The sequence below is a fragment of the Stegastes partitus genome, unplaced genomic scaffold (assembly GCF_000690725.1).
Source record: "Stegastes partitus isolate 25-593 unplaced genomic scaffold, Stegastes_partitus-1.0.2 Scaffold1434, whole genome shotgun sequence".
NCBI lineage: Eukaryota > Metazoa > Chordata > Actinopteri > Pomacentridae > Stegastes > Stegastes partitus.
The window spans coordinates 37,448-58,697 of NW_007579165.1; the positions used below are offsets into that span (position 1 = coordinate 37,448).

The following is a 21,250-nucleotide window of genomic DNA, read 5'->3' on the forward strand; positions in this document are numbered from 1 at the left end:
ACGCGGTAATCTGTTTTAGCTCGCGAATTAGCTTTGCAAATGTGGGCTAATGGGTTAGCAGATGAGGGCGCTAAAAGGCATTTATTAACAGAATTAGAATGAGGAGCGTTTTAAATGAGTCAACGATAACATTAGCTTTGTAACATGGTGATGAATGACGCCAATGTCGGGGTTCTTGACTTCATCTGAGCAGGTCGCTGAGCTATGTACCTGGAGGTGGCAAATTAAAGGAAAAAACTGAACACACTGTGACCCTCGCTAGAGCTGCACCCAAAGGAACACCTGTGGATGAATGGTGTTTCATTACTCCAGCAGAGTTCCCCAGAGAATCAGTGCCAAGGAGCAGTGATGCTGTTCTGATGGCACATGGTGGACACTCTGCACTGCTTTTTCTATTAATATGACATAATACACAGACATTTGGACAAATGGCAAAAACGTGGCTCCGTGATGTTCTACATTAATAATAGCAGACCCACTGAAGCTGCAAAGTCCTCACTAAGATCGGCTTTTCCTTTAATTTGTCACCCATCTGCACCTTCTCCCACTGTACCCTAGACAGTCAGCTTAAAGCAAATAAAAAAAAATTGAATTCGACAGCGTATTTTGATGAACAATCAGCAAAAGGGGAGCTTTCTGCAAAAAAAGTGCCAGAAAACATAATGTAAGCTCTGTTCAATTCCATCCTCCTCTCCTGCACCCAGTAATGAAGTGCGGCCTCCTGCTATGGCACAGCAATGTGGGGTAGTTGCTTTCTTTTTTTTTTTTTTTGCAGAATACTGAAAGGCCTTGGTTCAGCTTGAATTCACTTGCCCTTGGCTGGACTGAAATGGCACTTCTTCTTCTTCTTTTTTCTTTCTCCCATCTCAGGTCCTTCCTAGATTCTTCTTCCTTGTCCTGTGGAATATAACTATAGGAGCATGCAGGATCACATTTTACACGCCTGTAACCTTTCATAATAAAAGACAAGGCCGCTGTCCGTGGTGCTGAAATCACCGCCGCCGCCGCTGCTGCTGCTAAATCAGGAAATTACACTTAAAGTTAACTGTAGCAATCGGTTCCAGGAGGACCACCCAATTTATGTTTGGAAAGTGGATGAATGAGAATAAAGGGAATAAAGACATCCCTCCCCTCTCTCTCTCTCTCTCTCTCTCTCTCTCTCATGCACAGAGAGAGAGAGAAAAAGGGGGAGGGAGTCCATTCAAGCAGGGATAATTAGAGGAGTGGGTCACTATTGGAAGATAGCATCCGACGAAGGCAGGGGGAAAACGAATCAAAGCCGCATAACAATATCAGAGGAGGGAGAACAAGGGGGTCTGGGAAGAGAGAAGAAGAAAAAAAAATCGACCATCATCCAGCTCAGGCGGATGCGAGAAGCAGTTTCTCTCCGGAGTCCAGCGGACGAGCGGAGCCTGTGTGGACCGTAAAAGAAAAAAAAAAAAAACCTCAACCAGGAGCGGAGAGGAGACACAATGATCCGGCATCTCTCTGCAGTGATTTCAACTGGGAGTCTTCTTTTTGTTTGTTTGTTTTAATTTATGACTATAATTGATTTGATCTGAGTGGAAGGAGAGCGCTCGCTGCCGAGATCAAGTCTGCGCACGGAAAGAAGGAAACAGGGTAAGTCGCAGTTGTTGGCTGTTTTTTTTGTTTTTTCAGGGGGACAGTGTGCGCCTGGGATACTAGATATAACACTGAGGCTTCTCCAAATGTTGTCTGGTAGCGACCCCGTTTGACATCTGATGCATTTGAATTCCAAACAAATGGAGTAAAGTTGGAAGTGAAACCAAAATCTGTCTGTAACTGGAATCATCTCAGGAATCAAGTTGTTTTTCTTTACTGCATGGTGTCAGATTTGCTTGTGCATATTATATCCTTGTTAAAAAAAACAAAAAAAAAACAGCAGCTGGAGTGTTGATGTGTGAACAAACAGAGGTGGACAAAATAGCGGAAACACCTCTCAGTGTGATGCAGTAGACTTTAACGCCTCATGTTGTCCACAGCACAGCTGCTAAATGGGATTGTTTCGTGTTAAAATGCTGCTATGTAAAGTCAGTTATCAGAAAGTCTACTTGTCATGCCTGTGACGTTCCCTCTCTGTGCAACCTCTCTCAGAATATTACAGCCCCGTCCAACGATACCTAACTTCAATATTAAACGTGCATTTCCAACAATGCCACTCCTGAGCTCGGTGAATGCAGCTGCTGTGACAGGGCGGCTGCATCGGACTGCATTAGCTGCTCCTAATAAATGGTGGTGCACATAAATAAGGAATGAACTACACGGCTCAGCCTGCATGAAGTTGGATCAACATCTGCCTAAAGCAGCTTCAACAAAGACTATAAGCAAATGTTGGCTTTGCTGCAGGGCTGCTGTTGCATTGGACCGCATTAGTTTTGGCAAAGTTAATAAACTGACAGCTGGCTCACCATGTGGACCGACTGACTTCATAAATGTACTTGTTGCTGTTTTTCTTGCTGGCAAATAATCTAAAGGGCGATTGATTTGGGGGATGGAGGGAGGTGGTAAAGAGGTCACAGCAGTGATTCAGGACTTTGTGCCATCGTGCTGCAGCACTGAAGCAGCTATCTTGATCTTCTGAATACATTTTAGGGACAAACTCAACCTAAGACACTGCAGAGCCACTGCACGTCCAAATCACATGGGAATATTCAAGGTATGCTGTTGTGATGGAGGGAATGAAGTATAACAAGATCACTGCTGAGCACAGCACACACACCCCTATAGGATCTGGCAGAAATATTACACTGACACTATAGGAGTTGCCAAGAGCAATATGCTATGATTAGGTTACTACTAGCTTACTATTAAATATTACATGTCCCTACAGGAGGAGCGCCGTGCTTTCTCATTCTGAATTTTCAGCGTCACCGATTCTTCCCCTAATGTCAGAGTTGGATCGCACGTCTGCTTAATTGCTATTCCGCACATGAAGCGGTGTGGAGCCAAACAGTGGACCCCTAGATAGAACCTCGTTTGTTTTAACACCGAGGGTGGGGATCTGTCTCGTGTGGACAAGATCCGTACGGACAAGTCGACTTCTTACGCCTGCAGAGATGTTTAATTTTTCATTGGCTACTGTCTGCTAGACAATGGTGACTGAAATCTCTCTTGGCTGTAATTGCTTAGCATCCTTGTTTCTGGACTGACTTGAGAAAGATATGAGCAGATGGCAAAGATCAGCTGAAATAAGGTTTGCATGAGGAGGGGGGGAAAAAAATAGAGGAAATAAAAAAACACTTACTCAGTACTTCCCATCTATATGCCAAACTGTACAGATAACCACAATATAGGCTGCGTGCCAGACTGTAATTTGACACACGTGTGACATCCATCACTTGGTGTCAGCAAATACCGTCTCTTCCATGGCAACAAAGACACATAATTTATGAGGATTCAGTGACTCCTACTGCAGACACCACTGCACACCCAATATTACAGAAATGCAATATACTGGGATGATAAGCAATCGTTATCGAAGCATCGTTTTCATTTTCAGACTCACACACACACACTTTTTTTTTTCCCACGCACCTTTTATTGCTGCTTGAGTAATACCTCAACTTTCAACTGATCCGCCTTAAAGCGAGGAGCAAAAATATTTACAATTCAGATTCGCCCATGTGGAACATCGGGGGGGGTGGTAACAGCCTAAAAGAAAACAAATCCACCCATCTGAATATCAAAATTGAGGAGAAATATTAAAATGGAAGGCATTGTTGTGCTTTCAGGTAGATGTAACACCCCCTTCATCCATCTTCCAACCTGTCTGATCCCCTCCATCCTTCACAATGGGAAACTTCTGAGTCAAACGTGACGGCCGTCTGAATGCCTGTTAGGGGCGTATAGAAACGGGTAAAGAAAGAAGAAGAACCAGACTGATGAAAATGGAGCAAAAAAAAGAAATATAAAAATCAAACCACTCATTCTGCTTTGACATAATCCACTGAGTCATAAATCCTGCAGCCCATCAGATGAGGCTACTGTGAACGAAATTGCTCTGATCGATTGCATCAACGTCGACGATTAGGACGGACGGGGAGCGGGGAGAAAGGCGAGGGGGGGAAAATTGGCATTTTAAAAGGGGCGACACAAGAAATGGTGATCAAACGCGGGGCTAAGTGTCAGACAGGTAATGTTGACACAGACAATCTTTTGAAAAGGGGAAGTGCAGGAAACGCTGACAGTTCTATTTCAAAAGGTGACACAGTTTATGAAACTGCTGCCAGCATGTTTACTATGTCTGAAAACGCCGAGCGATGAGGCGCAGATAGAAAACTTTAAAGCTTTAAAGGAATAGTTTGACATTTGGGGGAAATATGTTTATTGGCTTTCTTGTTAAAATTAGATGAGGAGATTGACGGCATGCTAATACGTGGAAATATGAAACCGGAGTCTGTTTCTTCCACCGTTCTGTGTGTAAGTATAGAATACATTTAACAGATGAAAGTAGCGCTGCCGTTTTGAAGTTTGGCATCTGGCCGTCTCCGTCTTGATGTATTGAACCTGGACATGAGCGAGTTCTGAATCTGACTGACGGCTACGGTACAGTAGCGGCCTGTCAATCAAAAAGTAGCATCGCTGTGAAAAACATACTCTACTTTATCATTTATTTTATGATAAATTCAGGAAAAACTGAATTCACAAAATGACCAGCAAGCTGTATTTTCTGAAACTAACAACTGAGACCACAAACTAATCAACAACATGTTTACTGAGGTAACAGATCAGAGGAGAAGTTGGATGTGTTTTCTCATTAACTTCTATACAATCTGACTGTGTTTAGCAGCCAGAGGAGGCGCCCCCTGCTGGATGTTAGAAGAAAATGCAGTTTTTTCCACATTGATTACATCCATCTTGTATTTGTGGTCATTGCTAGCAGAGGCAGCAGAGGCATCCACAGGGTATCCAAAACACTCTGACTTGTTTGTGTTCCTCTAAACCAATCACAACCATCGTGGGTGGAGCTAAGCGGAGGATGTGGCTTTTCTCAACATAGCGACAGGTGGAATTGCAGGGAGACTAGCGTTGTCATCACAATGGATAATTCACCAAAAAAATAAAAATGAAATAGCAGAACTGCATCACTGCACAATCCAAATCCTTCACAAAACTTAAAGTTTTCAATCTGGTGGGTCGGTGCCCGGATATTGTTGTTGTTATTTCCTATAGTGAAGAAAATGGTAACACACAGATAGGGAAAGGCGAGGAGAAAGCTGCCTGAAGTGATCGTCTAATGGTAGATATTTACCTGCATGCGACAGTAAATAAGTCAGACAAGTGCGACACTGCAAACTGTTGTGCTACACGTCACACCTCTGAATCCAGATTTGGGGCATGCGACACACGCTGGGGCGACATTCGACTGGTGTGAAGGAGTAAAACCAAGCAAAACCATCTTTTTAGCGGCATTGCAGCGCTATCTCTACATTGAAGGGGCTATGGTTAGCTTAGCTTGTTAGCTCTGTTTCTCCACATCATTCATTCTGCACCTAGTCTATAATGTTTGTGAAGTCACTGCATGCCATTATTACACAATTTGTTTGTGTTTGTTTTGTTTTACCCGGTAACCAAACAAGATTTATGAACATCGGTGGATGTTGTTACCTTTTCACACAGCTATTATAGCCGTTTCCCTATTTTTGGTCTTTATGCTAAGCTACGCTGTTTGATAGTGGCAGCGGACGGATACAATTTTGGGGGAAATGCAGCAGACTGACAGGCAGCAGGTGTTCCCCCGCTGGGAATCAAACCAGAGACTCGCTGCTAAAGGCGATTGTGGTTATGTGATATGTGTCTTAAACACTCAGCTCACCTCAAGCTGCTGGTTTACGCTTGAGAATCCTTTCATTTAACTCTCAGCAAGAGAGCAAATAAATGTATTTCTAAAATTATCCCTTTAATTACTTTAGGCTGTCATATGTTGTTGACAATGTAGACAGGCTTACTTCTGTCTAAAAGTAGTGTCTGGCTTCAACACTTTAAAGATTAGTGTTAAACTAGTGATAATGTACAATGTTGGGTTACCAGGTCCTTTAGCTCGTACACATCCTTGTGGTTCTATCTGCATCCTTTAGTGAATGGACTTTTAATCAGCTGGTTTTCTCAAAAAGAAGTGGTGAAATGAAGGGATATTACCAAACCTGGCAACCCAAAAGTTGCTCTTAAAAAATAAAGTTTCTACTCACAGCGTAAACATAATGATTTATATGGTGCCCTGCCCTAATAAAAAGCTAGAATAGCCTCAAACTACTGAAGTTCTAATTATGCAGATTGTTAAAGAACCAATATTTAGTGCGATTCAATAACTGCTGTGTTTGTGCATCTTTGTCATTCATCGTATTCAGCAGGTCTGCAGCAGTTTCATAAACTGTGTTCTTTTATAAACGGGAACTCTTCAGAAAATGCCTTTTTTCCCGCTCATAGTTTTACAATAATTTTATCAGGATTAATTGTCTCTTCAGCGAAAGCACCAGGATTTGAACGCATAATGCTCGAGCTGTTTTGAAGTCGTATATTTTTTTTTACGTAGCTTTTGTAACGCTGCTTGTGTTTCATCATGCATATAAAGACATGGATTTAGAAGAAAGGAAGCACAGCCTCACTGGATAGGAAAAAAAAAAAAACTCACAAGGCTAAAAGGGGTTGAAAATCTCCTTTTAAGCTTTAAGCAATCATGATGTGATATTTCAATCGCCCTCCCCGAGGGCATAAAAGTAAATCTTGTGTGGAAAATGGATATTGATTATGCAGCTATACAGTTGCCATTGTGCTTTTAGTTCTCAATTACAAGGCGCAAATCAAATTGACCTGCAAAAATTTGAGCACAAAAGCTTGTTGAACCCGAGGAGACAATGTATGTTAATTTTTCCAAATCATCCCACTTATTGTTTCGGTGCAGCTGGCTGGCAGCACGTAAAGAATCGCGTCAGAGTTTCTGCGTTTATTTGAGTCTCCGTGCAGTTTATATCAATAACTTTTTGAGCTTTTCTGCTGGCCGGCTTACATTACCGGCAACAGTCTTCACGCTGCAGACAGATGTGTCACAGCAGTTTATCATGTGAACCCTTAAAAAGCAAAGATTTATCGAGTTTGTCGAAGCACGGGGGGGATGGAGAGAGGGTTTTAGACTAAATGCTCCGCTGGGAGCGGTGGCGGAGTGCTGCTGCTGCTCAGAGGGTGATTCTGCTTGAGGCGGCCCGACAGCAAGCTCGACGCACACACACACGGGCAGACAACACACACACACACACACACACAAGTATTCCAGCTATAAGCAACATGCACTCATTTACTCTGTTTCTCCTCAACACAGACATTCACAAATGCCAGCAGCCCCTCTCTCCCATCTGTTTTCACCGTGGAAATCGATAGCTGCGGAGCCCAACTGGACAGAGTAGTAGTGGAAAAATAAAGAAATCAATGCAGACTTATTAACTGAGCCGAGCTTCCTTTACCGCTGACACAAAAATATGTGTGAGTGTTTGTATCTGACTCGGTCTGTGTCTGTGAATGATGATGGCTGCTGCTGGTTGTAGGCAGGATGTGCGAACGCATAAGCATCTGTGCGTCTTCCTCTGTGTGTGTGTGTGTGTGTGTGTCTGCCAGTCAAGAGAGTGTGTGTGTGTCCCTGAATGTTGGTGGCTGGTGCTTGTGTACAAGTGCTACTTTGTAGGTGTGCTCTGCATGTTTATGAGCGTGTGTATGTGTGCATTTTCTTTGTGCGCGCACGGTCGAGCCTATCTCTCAAAGTCAGTGTGTTACTCTTGGGTTAGTGCCACAGCGTTCTCCCGGTGCCTTGGCCTCACTCTGTTTGTGGACAGAAGGATGCTCTAAGACAAATGATTTAGCACCTGTCAGTCAGCGCAGAAGGACGAGAGATGAGAGAAGAGAGAGGTCAGAGACTTGGAAAGGGAAAATGATGGAGGCTTTTAGGGAAACCGTGAAGGGAGCTGAGGACTAAAAGGGGTGAAAGAGGAAAAAGGAGAAGGGAAAAGTTGGAGCCAGAGAAGGAGAAAGAGAGTCTGAAAAGAGAATTTACGATTTAGCTCTGGGTCATCACATAGCTCAAGTGCCTGTGAGCAATTTTCCCTGGGAAATGACAGCTTCTATTTCTGCGGAGTTGTTTGCCTAACGCCAGCTCACAGGAACTGTGGCTGGCCTTCAGGCCCCGCGAGCAGACCTTCCCTCATCACAAGAGTTACCATAACAACGGATGAGGCCGACCTGCACCGGTGGCAGCACAGGGATGTGAACTTTGCTTCTGCCTCCAGCACACTGGCTGTCTGCTGCACCTCCGACACATCAACACCTACCCTTCTTGGAAAAAAAAATAAGAGAAAAATCACAACAGCACTATGTGGTGTATTTTTTTTTTTTCTTTCTGTGCTGTGAATGTTTGGCCAGCATGCCTGTGATTGTTCAGCAGTGGATGATTTGTGTGGGGTGTGAAAACAGAGCTCTATGTCAAGAATGAAAGAGACAATTGTAATTTCAGAAATGCCCAAATAAACAAACTCCGAGCTGATCTGGAGTCCACCGCAAGATAATGTTTGCAGAGATGTGCGCGATGCTTGTTAGGGAGGTGGATGCTGATAGTGAATGCTGAACAGGCTTTGTGTGATGTGGGGGTTTATTAGATTTCCTTTGGCATTTGTTGACTGACATGTGCCCTGGCGGGGGCCTTTGCAGCCGCACTCCTTTGACACGCAGATCTATATACACAACATTAAGCTCTAATCATCCTATTTACACATTTTCACACAGTCAATAAAGATATATTGCTGACCTTGTTTTTTTTTTCCAATGCCGAACAAAGCAGCTCCCTCTATGAAAATGTCGACAGCGCCGAGAGCGGCTTAGCTAACAAGCATCTGATTGTGCAGATTACGCATGTTCCACAGAGGATTACTGAGACTGAAATGAACAAATTGACCTCTTACCAATGAAATCCCACATCAGCATGACAAAAGACGAGAGTCAAGTGAGCGCAGGCTGAATGTGAAACAGCGGAGCGTATACTGTACTGTAAAACAAGTGTCAGCAGCATTATTTAAAGAACCCCATCTCCTGTTGTTTTTATTTTCGTCGTCGCCTCCTTTCAGTTCGCGGGCCCCCGATAACGCCGTAGGTTATCCTCGCGCGTGCGTCTCGCGGCGCTGTCCTAACGCCGCATGCATAGTATTATTGTCTTCTTTAAAAGACTAGCGCTGAAATGAGCAGGGAAATGCAAAAGCTATTTTCTCTACCTGGCAGGGTGTCATTTGCATTGATGTCGGGCTCATATCCTAACAACAAATATCAGACGGTGCATCCTGTTCTGTGGGTATTCTTAGCTGAGGGCAGGCGGGTGTCTCTGGTTCCCTTCTGACACTTTTCAAGCAAGTCAAAGCTATTTAGAAGTCATCTCACTGTGAGAAGTAACAAAAGCTCAATGACAGACCAAGGCCTTATTCAAAATTCAATTTTTCTGCTTTCTCTTCCCAACAATGAAAATACATAATTTCTCTCCATGCTTGTTTGGGGAGAGCTCTAGAGAGGAAATGGCACGCTTTTGTTAATAAGCGTCTCTCTGTTTTCTGCCGAGAGAAGGCGATTGAACAGCTTATGTAGGTCACATTGTATTAATCTAGCTGGCTATCCTCGTAAATGCGCTCTAAATCAAACATACAATATTAAAATCCAGTTCATTGCTCATTCGCTTAATAATGCAGTGTGGCTGCACTGAGAATTACTGCTCCGCCACTGAAATAGGGATCCCAGTGCTTTTGCGCTTAGGCATTAAATTACCAGTCTGGATTATAGCGCTACAAATGGGACATGCTTGATATTAGTCTGACAGAACAGTTCAAACAGCCGGCAAACTAAATATTTATCAGTCGCCCGTTTATTTCAGACACGGAACCCTTTCATCACTTGGCTCTAATGAGATCTGCACGTATTCTAATAATTAATAAAGTGGAGGATCTTCAGATCACTCAAAGCAAGATGTAAATGCTATCAATTAACTGTCGAGGGGGAAGGCTGAAATCTTAAGCAAACCAGAAATTTCATAAGTCAGACGAGCTTAATGGGACACGGAGACGTGGCCGAGGCGCGCATGAATGTTTTATAACAATGTGAGACTTTGCATGGAATCAGTGCTTCTCCACTGGAAGGAGCGTCTCGAGGATGAGGCAGGCGGCGCGGCGGATGACAACGGTAAATCTACCTGCTGTCACCGGAGCAGAATGACGGGCGCAGTGTGACATTTCAACATGCATTATATCTCCAACCCTGCAGTATCTTCATGTGATCTGCAGCCTGATACGAACGCTGCTGGGCTGATATTGGGCCGCGAGTCGGAGGCCGTTTTGATGTGAACAGCCAAGCAGAACAATAAATCCCTTCCGGGATGTATAGAAATAAATAAAAAAAAGCACATGGATGAGTTGCTACATGATGGGTTTATATCAAAGGAAGATATTGCTGTAAGGTGCAGCGAGCAGTCGATACTGACGGTTTTGATCAGATGATTAGAGCTGGTTACCACTTGAGATTTTCTCCGAGGAGGTAAACGTGGTTTGTGAGATTAGAAGGGTTTCAAAACAGAGCCTCCGTTATTCGGTTGCTGCACATTTGCACGTGTGTGTGTGTGTGTGTGTGTGTGTGTGTTTATATAAGACAAAGAGAGAGACAGAAATAGAGGGAGAGTGTGAGTGTGTTTGTGCATGCATTAAACAGACAAGAAGAGAGGTCCTTGAGGCAACCTGCACATCTTTTATCACATCTTTAATTAATTGAAGCCCATAATAGAAGCCGCCGCAATTCCACTGAATAGACACAGTTGAATGGAAAACAGCCGGGGATGAACAGATATGCTTATATTCTCGTGCTTTTTTGTCAGTCCTCAGCTCCCCCCCTACCCTCCTCCACTTCCTTCCACTTGCCATTTCACAGTCATCTGCTTATACAACATATCTGCAGCCGCTGTCACTCTCCGCTTTGAAGATGAGCTACATTACAGCGACGGGTAAAACGTTGGCTGTAAATGAGGCGACGCTTACTTTCCCTCTTCCACCTTTTCTCCTCAGGTTCCGTGACAGAAACCGTGACGCCACCATGGGCCTCTTGCGGTTCTCCGGGCTCGTCCTCATCATCCCGGCCCTGGTCCCTCAGCTGTCCCTGGCTTGTCCGTCCGGCTGTCGCTGCTACAGCCTCACGGTGGAGTGCGGCTCCCTCGGGATCAAAGAAATCCCGCAAGGCGTCCCTTCTGCCACCGAGGTCAGTCGGTCAATCGGCAATAAGTTAGGGCACTAGCCGCCGATGCACCATCGACCCCTCCCGCATGGGCAAGTTTTTCAGTTGACTCCCTCTGTGATCCATTCTTATTACCCTGAAATGATTGTGGTTAATCAATTCACCATGACCCTCTTTGATGTAAGCCTAAGGGAGGGGCTGTGCTGTTGGCTGTGTAATTATTCATTCTTGCTCAGAAAGTGACTCTCGCACACCCTCTGATCATCTGTTGAGAAGATGTTTAACATTACACCGTCTTTTCCTCTCGGGTTCAGGCCCCCCAACATTACTGCAGCTCATGAATATTAATGAAAAGCATGTCCCGCATAAATTGTTCCATTAACCTCAATCAGCAGGTCTATCTCGTCGATCATACTTTACCTCGTGGCCCTGTGTTTTCCACTGTGAAAACATCTCCCGGTGAATGCGCATTACCAATCAAGCAGACAGCCATGCATTGGTGATCACACATAGAAAGCACTCCTCCTGAAGCTCCAATCAGCCATTTTTTTTTTTTTATGTTGTTGTTTTTTTCTTGTTTGATGGAATATGTTTACTGACAAGGTCTGTGAGTTTGGCAGAAGAGCTGAAGCGCAAGACTGGAAAAACTCAGCTCAGCCCACATTGTCATTATTATCGTGATTCAGAACCAGCTCATTCCACGTTGTTTGGATTGCCTGCATTAACATACATCCAAAGCTCCGCACAGCCCAGCGAGATAGCTTTCAAGGTGGCCCTGTTGCTAATGTAATCTCTCCCTAAGGTTAATACATTTTTCTACCCACTGAGCACAGCGCGGCAACACGCTCGCTTTCTTGCTCAAAACAAACACCAATTCAAACCTCACATCCCATATTCCGTCTCCCCAATGCTATCACTTTCTATTCGCTAATTTCATTCATTCTCTCTTCCGTAAAGACCATCTTCCTCCAGGACAACGGCATAGTGCAGATCCGTCTGCAGGACCTGACTCGCCTGGGTAGCCTTCATTATCTGTACCTCCAGAACAACAGCATCTCGGCGCTGGAGCCCGGAGCCTTCCTCAGCCAGGGTCAACTGCTGGAGCTCGCCCTCAACGGTAACCTCATCCACCTGGTGACCCCTGACATGTTTCGAGGTTTGGAGCACCTCCGGATCCTCTACCTCGCCGGCAACCAGATCACACGGGTGCAGGATCACACCTTCAGAGGACTGCAGGTTGGTTGGCGTGTAGGATGGAAAGGGTTAATGCACAGTTTGATTTGACTGTTCCAGAAACCAAATGTGGAATTGCTTTTTATGGATTATATAGAATGACATCTGCAACTGTAAATCCAATTCATGTCTACATGACTGACTAATCCCCGCGTACAATAATACAGTGAAGACTGACACAATTGGAGCCGAGTCATCCTCCTGTCTTTACATGTGACAATTCTATCCTTGCTTTAACTTGCACTTTTCATGCTTACCTTCCTCTGCTTTATGTAATTTTTTTTTATTGTATGCAGCGTCTACAGGAGCTCCACCTGCAGGAAAACAGCATAGAGCTGCTGGCGGAGCAAGCTCTGTCGGGTTTGTCATCTCTGGCCCTGTTGGACCTCAGCAGGAACCATCTCCGAACCCTCGGAGCGTCGTCCCTAAAACCGCTAGTCAGCCTGCAGGTGCTCCGCGTCACAGGTAGGCAGAAATCCCACATCGCATTATATGTTACTGTGATATAATCCTCCACATTTGATTTGCATTCAAGGTGCTTTGAATAATTCTCCTTCAATGCGACAGTTCCTAATGAAGCCCTGCCAGAGCACTGAAACTCACACACTACCACATTTTTAACAGCCAGCCACACCAGACACCCTCATGTCAAGGAAAATTAAGTTCCCTTAAACACATGTTACATATCAAAGGTTTTCACCCATCCAAAGGCCTTTAATGAGAAAAAAAGTCCCCACAGACAGCATTTTAAGGAGTATATTGAAGAAACAGCCAATTAAAGGGACCTCATGGAGAGGACAATTAAAGGGCCAATTTAAGTCAGACCAGCCACTTCTCTAACTTCACAAAGGCAGCAATCCAACAGTCGCTCCCACTTCACTCTGTGATTGGCCAGCCGTGCAGAGGCAGCGACAAAGGTGTCAGGGATTGAACTTTTTCTCTCAGCTCCTTTTTGATCTTGGCGCAATCATTTTTGTCACTTTTCATGTGATCCACAATGCTTCCTATAAAAGACTGTGAGACTGAAAATGTGCTTTGTCATCCTCATTTTTCATCATCTCTCCCCTCTGACAGCAGACTTTTCACTCTACCTTCGAGTGTGGTCATTCGTAATGACTGTAAACACTTCTGATTTCCAGCATGGTTGGACAACAAATTAGCTACGATTGAATATACCCTCACCCGTTGTCCTGCACTGGGCTCTAAAGAGTTTCAATTACAGTAAACAAAATGAGTTTGTTTACCAAAATCCCACTTCAAGCTCCATTTAGCCGCTCTTCTGATGCTTTCGATCGGTTGAAAGTTTTGTTGAGTTGTCATGGAAATGTCATCATGCTCGCTTAAAAGTTGAAGTCCTAAGTTTGTTCTTGACTTTCAAAACAGTACGTGACAAAACTCTACCCTTGGTTTACCCTTTCTAATTCCTCTCCTCCAGAGAACCCCTGGCGCTGCGACTGCGCTCTCGGCTGGCTGAGAACTTGGATCAGCAAAGACGGACAGCGTCTGTTGAGTTCTGCAGAGCAGCGTCGGCTGATGTGCTCAGAACCTCCTCGACTTTCCCACCTCAGCCTGGTGGAGGTGGCTCCCAACAGTCTGGTCTGCATCCCTCCCGTGGTGCAGCTCGAGCCCAGCCACCTGACCGTGCGACTGGGAGAGAGCCTCCGAGTCTCCTGCCAGGCCTCGGGATACCCTCAGCCTCAGGTGACTTGGAAGAAAGCCTCCCATGGTAAGGCCCAGTTGTCACCTCGAGGCCTGGTTCAAGAGCTGGGTCCCAACGGGGAGATGTTCAGGCCCGGGGCTGCAGGAGTGGTGACAGCCCTGCCCAGCGGTGGAGGGATCAAAGTGGGAGGCGTTGGAGGAATCCAGGGGCTTGTGCGTGGGACTGAGGAGGGCGGCGAGAGGGACAGTTTTGATCCGGACATGGGCAGCGGCATGCTGTTCCTCAGCAATGTTACAGTGGCGCATGCTGGCCGCTACGAGTGCGAGGCCTGGAATCCTGGCGGTGTGGCCAGGGTTACGTTTCACCTCGCTGTCAACATGTCTTCTTCCTCGTATTCATCCCAGTTCTGGCCTCGTTTGAACACGCACTCCTTTGTTTCGTCTTCGTCTAACTCCTTCTACCAGCCAGAGGTTCTGGATGTTAGCCAGGAGCCGCTGTACGAGCAGGACAGTATGGACTTCAACGCCCTGGGTCCTGCCACGCAGACCGCTATAGCTGTTGGCATCTCCTTGCTGGCACTCACTGCTGTCCTCCTCTTGATTATGATCTACACCCGTCACCAGCAGTACCAGAAAGAGGACAATGGCTCCTACTGCACCAGCAAGGAAGAGAGCATCCTGTATGTGAACGACTACTCCGATGGACCCACCACCTTTGCGCAGCTGGAGGAGTACCGCGACGACCACGGCCACGAGATGTACGTTCTCAACCGGGCCAAGCCTGTCCTGGGCTCCGCTTCATCCAGGTGCCCCATGATGAGCGGGTTTGTCCAGCAGAAGGGCATGAAGGAGGCTCTCCTGGACCACGAAATGGTGCAGACACTGACGAGATCAGGGGGAATGGGGCTTCGCAGAAACCCTGCAGACGGAGGAGAGGGACCCCTAACAACAGACCCGGAAGAGCTGTTCCTCAGTCAGAGTCTCCTCTTTGGATCACAGGTTGCCTACGAGATCCACTGCTAAGGAGTTTTTATTGTGTTCTGTCACGACACAGTATACTGATGGACTAAAGACATTACAGGAAATCACCTTGGTGCAATGATTTGAAGCATCAGATTATTATCTGGCCTTCAAAAGAGAGGAGAGTGTCAGTTAGCGGCTGCTGGGGAAATGTGGATCACAACCGGCCTCCCAGAGATCCTCTTCTGATTGATTGTACGACGTTAGGATGGGTGAACTGTGAAAATTAAAGGGAGAATAGCGAATGAGCCACACACACTTCTCCACGTCTCCAAATCAACCCTTTAAAAATAATTATCAGTGGTGAATCTTTTCCGCAGCGGTTAGTCCGACAGTTAAGCTGAATCCTCACAGAAGAGGTTAGTGATTCATATTTTGTTACTAATTTCTTTCTTTCGGTTTTATCCTGTGTTCTGTCTGTGTTTCGTGTAAATATAATGGAGCTAATTTTCACTGTGAAGTACAGTTGTTTTGTGGACCTTGTTGCAGATCCCATTAGAATTAGACCTAAAGCAATCCTCTTACTGAAACTGTATTATCATTACCCATATGTCTCAGTGGGCATGAGTGGGTGGATTTGTTTAAAGAGGTTCACTCTGACTGCAAAAGCAAACCTGTCTTTTTTTTTTCAGCTGTTTGTACCATAGCATTGTATTCCTTGATGTATCATGTCATGTTCTGTTTATTGCAGCACTATAACAAGGAATTAACATTTCTAATGTCTGAAATAAATCTCTGAGTGACCTCACTCCATTAACCTCAGTGTTTATCTACCATTCTAATGTGAATATTGTACATTTTGTCTTTGGTTTCTACATAATAAAATGTATTTTAAATGATTCAGTGTTTCTTTTATTTCAAGGTGAATCGGCCCCTTTAACACAGCTGTTATTGTCAATTCTGCATTCAACTACATTGTACAACTTCCCAGTTTCTTTCTGTCCTTATTTTATTTTATTTTTTTTCATCTTCCCTTCAACCCATGAGCTGTAGCTGGTGAGTGTGAAAAACAGGTTTTCTTCGAGAGATTGTGGCTTTCAGTCACAGCTGTGTAGTCGCGCAGAGGTCAGTCTGTGAGAGGTCCATGGTTCATAAACCTTTTATTTTTCCCCTTTGCTGCTAAGCACTGTACGATCAGGTGCGCTTTCAGAGCTACTTGTAGACGAAGATAGAAGAGTGCTATTGGAAACGTGTTCTGAAAAAGCCAAATAATCTGTGCTTCATACCAAGCCCGAGAGTCATATTGATTCCAAAACATGTCAATATTCTTTTAAAATGGCTGCTATTTCGGTATTTTCAAGCTGCTCTCTCACCACTGTATTAAATGCCACGGTTATTTCATGGAAGTCAATATTGAACACAACCGAAGAGCATTTTCCTGCTGAAAACTATATATTTCTGATAATATTGCCCTCCGTAAACACTGTATACCAAAGACTGTCGGTTTCACGGTTACATAAAGGTGCAGTTCAACTTCATGGGAAACATGCTGTAACTGGATAAATGAAATGAAAAATACTTTATTTATCCCAGAAGGGAAATTCAATAAATCACTGTATGTTGACCTCGAGGGCTGAAGGATGAAGCCAACATGTACCGACGCAGTTCCGTAAATGGCCACTTGGGGCTCGTTTCAAAGAGCGAGTCAATCCTCATAGATCCTCATGTTAAAATGTGCAGGTTTACAGTAGAAAAAAACATGTTGACAGTCGGGTATAATAAATAGTTTTGGTCTCTACAGCTAATTTACCATCCATGACAACTGTGCAAGCGACCGGTTTAAGTTGTTTTAAGGATTAAAGTTATTAAATCATTAAGTAATTAGAGAACTTTGAGTGACAGGTGTCTGCAGAGGTGCATGCAATGCCCACCTCAGCTCCACTTTCGCTCCACCTTTTTGGCAATTTTTAGGTTAGCAAGGACTTTGGAAGAATCAGGAAGCACCACATTGAAGTTCACTGTCCAGGAATTCATCATATAGGGTTTCTCCATCTTTATATACAGCCGATGATTGACATCTTGAGACAAGCGGACACTTCATTCCCTTTGAAACATTGCCTATTATCACAAGTGCTTTAAACAAATTACAAATGCATGCTTATGTCAGAGACCAGTGAAGAGTCAAGCCAAATGCCCGCAAGAAATAATTTCTGCCAAAGGGGACAATGTTCGGATGTGCATCGTATTTCTCACGCACAGTTAGCTACAGGCAATACATGCATTATGGCTGAGGTCACGGAAAGACCGCGGTGTGAAATTATTATTTCCTCATTATGATAATAGACTAATCTTCTCATGTAGCTTGTCTCAGAAAATGTATTTGCTGTGGCAAATTAGTAGCATATAACAAGGAGTGGTAGGAGACAGGAATGAAGAATTAGATGGGGGGAAAATCCAGTTATCGTAGCATAAAGGCTGAAAACAGGGGAAAACAGTAAGGCCGGCTATTTAAAAATACACATCTCACAACCTCTCAGGCTCGTTTTTTTTTTTTTACATTTGTAGCTTTTGGTAGCGACCAGAGTTTTGCTAGATGGACTAATCAGAGAGAATTTCCGATGACACTGTATGTACAGATTCACCAGCAGCAGCCCGACCACTGACAGCTGAGCTAATACCTGGGATAAAAGTAGAACATTACCCAAACAGTGTGGGGAAAAAAAACGACAACAACAACAACAAAAAACCAAAAACCGGACGTGACCATGTGACCGAAGCCCATCACAACAGCTCCTTATCACAGCTGAGGGCGCATTATGCAGCCCTTCTCACACAATGAAAACGTGAAATACCCCTATTCCAGCTCTCCCATGAAGCAAATGGATTTCCTTTGTGCCTACTGTCATATAATTCTCAGGCTGTGTCATTACATGTCCAACAAAGCTCAACTTACAATGGTTGTCATGGGCACAATTGATTCGGTACATATAAGTAAGCTGACTAATGTGACCCACACTGGCTGAGCTATACTTTGTTTTTTTTTCGTTCGGCTCCCAGCAGGTGGACAGAAAAGACAGAAACCTTGTGCAGAATAGCAGAATAATCCTGCAGTAACACGGCCCGGTTTGCTTGTCTGTTTTTTTTTTTTTTCCGAGGGTGTTTCTCTCATTCCGTCCAAACCCCTCTATCACCAAATGCACTAAATTGTTGTTTCATTTTTGTACACTGTGCACCTTCTCTAATCACTCCAAATTATTTTCAAAGAGCCCTACCAGTGTACCTGCAGGCATGTGCTGTTGATTAGAGACCTCCATAAATGATTTAACAGCCAGAGAATTATTCAAAAATAACACTAATGGTAGCAGTAATATGGAAATCGAGGTTTTAATGTACCGCCGCTGCTAAGAGCGCTCCGACTAAGCAGCAGCGTGCGTGTTTTCCAAAATGCGTTTCGTAATGCAGCACAGGTCATCGTATATGGAACGTGTGGATGGATGCTCTCGGATGCGGGAGGAATTTTATGGCTTTTCATGTTTAAGATTCTCGAAAGCACGCTGGAGAGTTGTTAAAAACTGAATATGTTTTCTGAGATTGAGGGCGAGATTACACAGTTTGAGTTCTGGGTATTAAAACCATTCAAGGACAGCCAAGGACAGCTGTCGACATTAAAAATTGAATTCTTTTCATTATGAAAAAAAGAAGAAGAGTAAAAGAAAAAAAAAAGAGAGAGATCTAACACAAATTCAGCAACACATTACCATCATATTATATACTCAGAAAGCGGATGCATACAAGGTTCCATGGCTGGGATCAGATTTCAGCTTCCCTTTCTTTGTACCGACGGTTGTCCGTGATCCCATCAATCAACATGTGGAGTGAGGAAGCAGCAGAGAAGAGTGAGAGCTCATGGTTCTCATACTGATGCTGTTCTTTTTTTTTTTTCCTTCTTCTTCTTCCTTTTTTTTTTTCAACCCATCTACCTTCTTTCAAGTATCTGTTTTCATCTCTCTTCGAACTTGGTTCAACACAAGGGAATGAATTTTTGTAAGAGGTCAAATATGAGATATCTGGCACTGAATTATTGATGCATTTCTGCGTGGCCTCTACAACGGCTTTTTCCCAGAAGAAGGGTTTGTACAAAATTCTTTCTAACGTTAGGTGTCACTAACTTTGAGCTCAGATGTCCTCCTTGCATTTTCGGTTTTGAATTAGCGCGGCTTTGATGCTTTGTTCTCGGGCACTCTGGGGTCAGTCAGATTTATTCATATTTAACAGTTTTATTAATATGAAATATATATCAGAGCAGAGGATTGAAAGTCCGCGGGCACCTGCGGAGAGAGGAGTAGAGCCGTAATCAACCCCCTGTGTGTTGATTCAGACACTGAGGACACGTGTTATTTCCGAAGCCCTGTTTGATTACAATTCCCTGCAGAAAGTGAGAGTTTTATGCATGGCTGTTTTCATTCAAGGCATGAGTAAACAGCATGAGGTTCCTCACCTAGGATTATATGATTGAAAGCCAGAAAATCAATTCAGGTTATAGCTATATTTTTTAAACCAACACTCTGCAAAACAGACAACAGATATAAAAATTTAAGAGGCACCTCTCTCTCTCTCCCACAGAAAGCCTACAGGGCCAGCAGAGCCCCGTGGAAAAGAAGGAGAAAAACATCAATGAATCACGCTGAACTATGAGCATCTTGTTTAATATCTGCAGAGCAATTTCACCTCCTTCGGCTGTGCTTTAGGCCCTCGTGGACCCGAGGGGTCGACGCTGTGACTGACCACCAGTGGACCAGTGGGAGCAAGTGCAAAAGCCTCGATTGATGCGATCAATGCTCAAGAAGTGGCGCTGCTTCGATTTGTTTTTGGTCCCCGATGGATTCAGTGCATCATGGTCGGTTACAGTGTGTGACACCTTTTTTTTTCTTTCAAATGTGCCTTTAAAACCTCCCTTCTGTACATCAAAGTCACATATTTACAAGTTTATTCTCTTAAAATAATCACTTCCTGCCGTTAGATGTCACTCTGCTTGCTTTATAATGTGCAGATGCAATGTTAGACCTGCTTTTTTTTCCCTATGAGGCTGAAGTTGTGACATTATATTGGGTTATCTTCTGGTCCCCCAGCTTCAGTATCTGAGTGAAGTTTCCTTTAACACTTCTTTCATTGGTCTTTGTGTAAAAGTAAAGCAAGGACCACTTACCGTGTTCTTCGACATGAGACTGAAACCTTAAACAAAGATTACGTTGCGAGCACAGAAAGAAAACAACATTGCGTTCCATTGTGTCTCGAGCCACGGTGAAATCCAGGCGTTTAGCTCTTAAACGTCTCGGCTTAACAAAAGGTTTCCGTTCCAAGGTTGTATGTTTATTTAATAGTGAAATCATAAACGCCAGTGAGGGATTTCACACCATGTTCTCTCACTTTAATACAACCCGGAAGCTTTGTTCTGGCTCTCTGCGTGTCCAGCTTCAGATACGGTTAGAAAATTTCAACTTAACTGAATTAAACTGAATTCAGTTCAACTCTTTCCTACCCCCACATTTTCAGTCAACTCTAAATAAAGTAGCAGAAACCCGTAGCTGTCTCGGTGACACTGAAGTAAATGATACTCCAGCAGCAGCGTGTGTCCTTCATCCCTCACCGTCACAGTGGCTGCTTGCCTCCCATCATCCCCCCGGCAGACGGATGTCAAATAGTGAAATGCTGGACGGGATTGCAGACCCCTGGCAGCGTTTCTGATAACTGCTAAGCATCGAGCCACTGAACACTGAACGGGGATGCTGCCTTCCTCCGCGGCTCTCAGCCTAATGCTGACCACCAACGCAAATGGTCCGTAAAAGCCGACGTGATCTATATGTTAAGAGGTTAAAAAGAAAGTCAATTGCTTTGTCATTGGAAGCTCGGCGCATTTAGTCATGTACCAAGTATGCTGCTGTTCTTACTGAGACATTTTCTTACATTTTTGCAAAGAATAGCAGCTGTTTTGATGGATTATACGCATTTAGATCGAGATGATCTATTTCTAATTTGAATCGATTGGAAATGGTCTTAGAACACCACCGGGAGAGTTTTCTCATTTTGCAGAGCACCATTTAATCCTTCTATAGGAGCATTAGCTCTAAAATAAGAAATC

The 21,250-nt window shown here is 44.2% G+C and overlaps 1 protein-coding gene across 1 annotated transcript; it reads left to right on the top strand.

The window, feature by feature from the left end:
• The first annotated feature begins 11,121 nt into the window (after positions 1–11,121).
• Positions 11,122–15,174, top strand: LOC103370491 (leucine-rich repeat-containing protein 24-like). Its single transcript, XM_008299567.1, has 4 exons — positions 11,122–11,283; positions 12,217–12,495; positions 12,789–12,957; positions 13,928–15,174. The coding sequence occupies exons 1-4, from the start codon at positions 11,122–11,124 to the stop codon at positions 15,172–15,174; spliced, it is 1,857 nt and encodes a 618-aa protein (XP_008297789.1).
• Positions 15,175–21,250: the final 6,076 nt, after the last annotated feature.

What these genes read in the sequence shown, in the direction of transcription:
- LOC103370491 (XM_008299567.1), top strand. Translation starts at nt 11,122, where the DNA reads ATGGGCCTCTTGCGGTTCTCCGGGCTCGTCCTCATCATCCCGGCCCTG. An exon ending in GCGTCCCTTCTGCCACCGAG is followed by an intron (nt 11,284 to 12,216) that starts GTCAGTCGGTCA and finishes TCTTCCGTAAAG; the next exon opens with ACCATCTTCCTCCAGGACAA. An exon ending in GCAGGTGCTCCGCGTCACAG is followed by an intron (nt 12,958 to 13,927) that starts GTAGGCAGAAAT and finishes CCTCTCCTCCAG; the next exon opens with AGAACCCCTGGCGCTGCGAC.